This window comes from Uloborus diversus, chromosome 3 (genome assembly GCF_026930045.1).
Source record: "Uloborus diversus isolate 005 chromosome 3, Udiv.v.3.1, whole genome shotgun sequence".
In the NCBI taxonomy this organism is placed as follows: Eukaryota; Metazoa; Arthropoda; class Arachnida; order Araneae; family Uloboridae; genus Uloborus; species Uloborus diversus.
In genome coordinates this window covers 72,821,038-72,827,699 of record NC_072733.1, presented here as the reverse complement: position 1 = coordinate 72,827,699, position 6,662 = coordinate 72,821,038, and the positions used below count along the sequence as shown (strand labels likewise).

The window sequence follows — 6,662 nt, the reverse complement described above, 5'->3', positions numbered from 1 at the left end:
CATTATTTTAAACCTTGAATAAAAATATTTAAAAGTTTGAAAAAAAAAATCTTTGGTAGCAAACTTGACAAAGAATAGTAAATAATAGCATTGACAACTTATTTTTGTCCCAACAATTTTTTCTATTGCTGATGAAAAGAAAATGACTAGAAGTAGTTGCTTAATTAGTTAACTGAGGTAATTGAGTATGCTATGCCTACTTTTAGCATCATTAAGTACCTATTTTAGTTAAAATAATCTTGACAAAATATTTTTTTTAAAGAAAAAAATCCTAATATTATTAATGTCATATAATAATAGTTCATTAATGAAAATAGTTTAATATATATATATGTTTATGTATTCAAGTTAACATAAGCAAAAGTTAAAACATAAGAAAATTGGAAAGGGACAGGCCTTTTTTTCCAATGAATTGTCTTCAATGAATTTAAAATAAATACATACTTCAATTTCATCTCTTTTTCCTTTGAACCCGATCTATAAATAACACTGTTGGCAATAATTAACTCATGCTGTAGTGCAAAAAATAAATTTTTGTATTTCCAGGTAAAGTCGATTGCACTTTTTTTTACAAGACTAATGTTCACTATATACATTACCGGCTCACATTGAAGAAACTTACATCACACTCTCTCTACTAGAACACTAAATGAAACTAAAAAATACAAACTATTTGTAAAATTAAATAATATTTATTTACACGTTGAAATTACAACAAAATAAAAAAAGTTCAGTTGCTTCCGTCTTGCTCATCTAACCTGTAATGTAAAACAAAGAGTACTTTTCTTAACTTCCGAAAATAAAAATTAGAACTTTTACAGATTTATATATTTGTTACATCAACATGAGCAAGGAAAAAAGGTGTTCATTTTAACATTAAGATTCATGCTTTTCCCTCTCAGCAGTTCATTTATGCAGGCGCGACACTAAAGAAGAATGCTGTGGAGCATGCTTTGAATAAAAAACTAGATATGAGAACACCAATTGTAATTTATTACCTTCATTTCAACTTTTTAACTTACAATATTGCACTTGTAATTAATGAATAAGATATTAAAATTAAATTCCTACTGACACTTTACTCAGGTGGAAAAAAAAAAGTAATGGCACTATTGTTCTCGTAAGTTCCTGAGCCGGAAATGTTTAAAGAATGTTTTATGCTATATTTTACAGCTTCATTTAAAAAAACATAAATCAAGTTTTTCATAGAACTATTACTTTAATATAATGTAATAAACTTATTTCTTATAAACTACCAAATTTAGTGAATATACTGATATTCAGCGATTCTGGTTCAGTACACCCAAACTTTTAATTAAATATAAATTACTATGTGTAAAGTACAATAATGCAAAACTTCAAGGCAATATTTTATATAATATTACTAAAGAGAAGATTGAATGAAGCATGAGTTGTGAGTATAGGCTAAATCATAATTCATGATTCATTCAGACAGTAAGGTCAACACATCAGTAGTGGCCTGTGCTAAAACAATGTGCATTAAGTAACACCTAATGCACTTTTGAATCCATTAGAAGACCTGGAATACTTTTTTTCAAATACAAACCTTGAAATGGCCACTACTGGTGTACTTACCTTATATGCTGTTTAAAACTAAATAATGTCAGCTGAAATTGAAAATCGTAAATATTCGAAATAAACATTTTATCAGACTGAGAAATATACATACAACTTAGCTTCCACATTTAAAAATATTCGTTCAATTTCAATCTTCACCAAGCCCTGATCTACAGGTGAGAGATTTTTCAATCGCGGGATAAGGGACATGCAATAATGATATTGTGGACTTCTGTCCACAATATCATCTGGGGCGCTGAGGCATTTGACCAGCTCATGATGGTAGTTTATCTGTTTAACCTTCTTTGGTGCTTTTTCTAAAGGGGAAAAAATAATAGAACAACAACATAAATAGAAAATGCTGTACTTTAAGAAATCTCATTCGCTTTAAATATTTCATGCATCCATAAACTTTTAGTAAACGAAAAAGAGCCAGTGATAGATAAAAGAATTTAAATTTTGGCGTCATCATGATGCACAGGATTAATTTCTAGGCATCAAAATATACAATCTAAATAACCAGCTGGAAAGTCAGGAAAAATCAGATTTGTTTTAGAAAACAGCTAGCTAACTAAACTGTTGATATTAACAGTTACAGATTTAAAGTATTACATAATAGAATATGTTATCATTATGTATCAAAAAAGATAGGAATTAAATGCAATGTGTTAACACTTTAGAAACTGTAGGAAAAATTCATAATTAAAATGAAAACAAACTAAATTGTGACGCAACGAAATATAAGTTTACGACACCACAGGCCGCCCGCTTGCCCCCCCCCCCCCCTGAATGGTCTTGTGAAAAATATTTACTTTATAATTACATTTATTAAATTATTCTTTAAAATATATATAAAAATAGTTTCATTTTCAACTAATCAATTAAACAATAAATAAAACACTAAGTTGTAACTATAAATATAGAAATATATACTTGAATGTGCAAAATAACTATTGTAAACAAAGTTCAAAATGGTAAACATAATATTAAATAACAATAAAAAACAAAAAAAAGCAAAAAGTTTTGCAAAAATTCTACTGTTGAGGATATTTTAATAAACTAATGCTTCAAAATTAAAAATTTTATATTTGGCAAAGTTAAACATTAAAATATGGTATTTAAACAGATAAGTATACAGCCTGAAATCAAATTTTCATTCAGCAACTCTTTAGGCTACCAAAAATTTGAGAATTTAATTTGATCATTTTTTATTAGTTTAAGAAGTAACCCCCTCCCTATCAGTGCGATAAATACTCTGTGAGTATAAAGTGAGTAAAATGTAAATGTGCAATTAAAATTATAAAAGGTATTTGGGTAAAAAAAATGTAGTGTACAAGTTCATTGGCAAGTCGAGTAGAGTTTATACTATGAAAGTTTTTTAAGGGCGTTATCATGCTGCAAACATGATTTTTTCCCCCCATGAGATACTAACCAATTTTTATGATTTCCTATAAAATTGGTATAAAAATCTTGGAATACTTTTTTTTTGTGGATTTTAGATAGTCAGTGTTCTATTCTGCACCCCTGACAATGTATATAAAAGTTTTACGATTATTGATTACAAACAAACAAAAGTGCTTTTACATTTAAAGTATTAGTAAGGAATCCAGCATACATAGTTTTATTATATGAATTTCAATGTAGTGAAATTCTAATCTTACCATTTTCATTATTAGTGTTCTCAGTAACACTACCTTTCGCTATGCTTTCCGCCTCAATGTCAATAAATGCTTCTTCATGGGAAACTATTGAAAATAAAATTATTTAATCTCTTAAATTACTCATTCAAACAAATCTTTTAACATAAAATGCTATGAAAAGTTTATGGTCATTTATTTACCTGCACCAGAACAGCTTGGTTCAGAAACTTGAGGCTCACTAAAGCTGTCTTCTAAATTTCCGGCAGGACTGTAAAATGATAAATGTAAAATTCACTACAGATTTGAACTGCCATTTTACATTGGGATAAAGTAAGAAACAGGCTAGGAAAAATCAGATTTGTATGTATAATCAATCTATCTATATAGATTCAAAACAGGGTCGGACTCAGGGGAGGTTCAACGGGTCAGCTGACCCCCCTGTGATAAGAATTTTACTATGATTGATGTTAAACTTCAATTTTTTAGATCCGAAAAATTAGTACAGGAATCAATGTTAATTTTTTTTTTACTTCCTTGCTTTTGTTAGGCGTTTCTTCTCAGCGAGTCATAGTTCAATGGATTGGCTGAGTTTGATTACTGGGCTATTGCTATTTTGAGTTTTTTGGTCATTTTCAAAAGAAGCAGTATGATCCATGGCGCAGGTATTGACAAATTTAAGGGGTGGGGGGTACAATTTGAAAGGGTTTTGATCTCATTCGGTTAAGTGGTGCTCCGTTCCATATGAGGGGATGCACCATTATTCTTGGGGGTATAGCCGCCCCTGCTTAACTGATACTTTTTACATAGGAGGTATAACATGCTAAAACCTTTGAAACTTGACCCTCCTTACAAAAAATTCTGGATCCGCCCCTGATTCAAAATGTATAAAAAACCATACAATATCATGAAGTAACTGCATTGAAAGTTCTGCGATGAAAAAATATAAAAGTTTAAGAAAAGTTAGTTTTATTAATAAATTTCCTAAATGAAGGAGTATTGGAGGAGTTTTGGAGGAGTGTACGAACCCTGTTAATTTTTAATTAAATTTTTGCCACATATTTTACTATTATTTTATGTGATTTTTTACTATTATTTAAAGTGATGTTTTACTATTATTTAAAGTGCTGTTATTTTTCTGTATACAAGCCCGATAGCAGAAACTGCGAGAAGCGAGACGTGCGTCGCAGACTCTGTTACTGCAACAAAGATTTACAATGTGGGAGTTTAAAAGAACTCGACACACCCCTCGACTCCAGCTTCCTTGCGAGCAACCTTTAGTGAACTTAATTTTCCCCCCTAACCTGCATTTTTTATAAGACAAACAATTTGAAATGGGAAAAAATATCTGAATGTCTCCAAAAAAAGTTTTGGTACATACAGATTTTTTGGATACACAGAAACAATTTTTCTATGTAATGGACATGAAAACTTGATTTGAAAGTCTGATATATGTAGGTTTTGACTGTATAAGGCAACTATTCATTTAGTTCGCTTTCTTGGAAACACTATGGCTGAAAATTGTTAAAAATTAAATAATTCACAATATTTCAAGGAATATTTTGACTGGTTAAAACCTTACTTCGCTGCCGGAATGCTCGGCTCCAAAAACGACTCCAGCAGCTCATAAAACTTCCACTTTTTTATCCTGCAACCTCCACCAGTGCCGCTCGGCTTGTAAGCGAACTTTTCTCTTCTTTTCCTTTGGTACTGGTCCCGTAAACTTGTCCATCGTTTACGGGACTTTCCTTCTGTAAAATAATATGAATGGTTACAAAGCCATTGTAAATCGGTGTAGTCAGCCTCGCCCCTACCGCCCACTAGTGAGCCAAACTAGATTTTTAATATTTATTATGTATTTCCGGGAATACTAGAGCAAAAACATGTATAAGTTAAAATTTGAAAGTGCGACTTGTCACAAGAGATGAAAATTTCTTTTACTGCAACTGCTGTACCCGCTGCTGCTGCTTGCCAAGAATAACTGTTGTAGAAATTAGATATGATGAAGGAGGTAAAAAATTCAATTGCAGTCGCAATGAAAACTGATGCCAAAATGCCAATTTTATATCCAAATATGTGTAACCTTGAATTTATTGCTGTCTCTACCTTATATTTTGGGGGATTAGGATGTAATGCAATCAATCGTATTATGACCAAAAGAAAAGAAACAGCATGAATAGGAAGCTTCGTTTGTACCATTGAATCAGACATTCCTTATGCATTTTCCCAGCTTGATACTCTGCGATCTCAATAAAAATACAACTGCAAACAATGCCTTTAAACATCATGATTCTATGTAACGAAATATACATAAACCTACTGAACTACAGAGTACGTTATTCTATAAATTTATTCCGCCGAATTTAGCGAAATTCCAGCATGAGTTTTTTGGTAAGTAAATTGAATTATATGAAACGAGTTGTGGTTGGAAAATTTTACTTTTAACATAGATACAAATGTGGGCGGCAGTTATAAACAGGCTGACTACCCTGTTGCAAATGAAATACAGAATAAGTGAAAATAGTTTCGTAGGAGAACTGTACTTACCACCAACATTCAGCGTTCTGTCGATTTTCGTCCACGTATTATTTCTTTTAAAGGTGTCTTTGTAGTCTGGCCGACCACTCTCATAAAGCCAGGGATGTTTTCTCACTTCGTAAATCAAAGCTTCGTTGTAAGCGTTCGTTTCTTCCATTACTGACGATTAAAGCAAAAGCAAACAGCAAAAACCACGAGGAAAAATTAATACCCGCACGATATTGAAGAATTCAAGATGGCGCTGCTACTTGACTCTGATTGGTTGCTCTAAACTAGACGGACGTCAATTATTTGGTTTCAGGTCACGTCGACGGGTCACGTACAATACGGCTTGCTGTCATGGCAACGCCGATCGAAAACTGGTTTTGGGGAGAAAAAGACGGAGCTCACGGACTGTACGGACGCTATTTGAATGACGCGTTAGTGGCAATGAACACGCCGACGTGCTACCGAAGAGGGGTGCTGGTGTCTTACAAATAACCCGCAGCAACGTCCCATTTCGTACATTAAAACGGCTCATCAAAAATTAGTTTTCTTCCCGACATAAAGAAGATCTGAGATCTCGAACTACATCCAAAATTTGGACAATTCTGGACAAATTCAACAACCTGAATGGCAGTTGCTATGTTTAGACTTTCCGTACAACATGACTACCTGGCTGGACACCTTTTCAAAATTGATGTCTATGCGAATCCCCTTTTGTACGCTTTGCGGGGATCTCATCTTCATATTTTCTACTGCAGAGCACTCCGTGGTACTTCCTTGGTTCTACGGTAATGGGGAGCAAAAAGTCAAATGAGACAATGACTTTTCTTTTTCCTGTTCTTCGTATTGAGTTATTTTTGTCTTTGTTATCAATTTGTCAAATGATCTGCCATTTGTCCAGAAAAAAGAAATGTTATAAGAAAG

The 6,662-nt window shown here is 32.4% G+C and overlaps 1 protein-coding gene across 1 annotated transcript; it reads right to left on the bottom strand.

The window, feature by feature from the left end:
- Window positions 1-730: 730 nt before the first annotated feature.
- On the bottom strand, window positions 731-5,936 carry LOC129218794 (transcription factor Adf-1-like). Its single transcript, XM_054853116.1, has 6 exons — window positions 5,763-5,936; window positions 4,798-4,966; window positions 3,419-3,486; window positions 3,240-3,323; window positions 1,691-1,895; window positions 731-758 (listed from the first exon to the last, which is right to left on the bottom strand). Exons 1-6 carry the CDS (start codon window positions 5,908-5,910, stop codon window positions 731-733), a joined length of 702 nt encoding a protein of 233 aa, XP_054709091.1. The 5' UTR covers window positions 5,911-5,936.
- Between the last annotated feature and the right edge of the window lie 726 nt (window positions 5,937-6,662).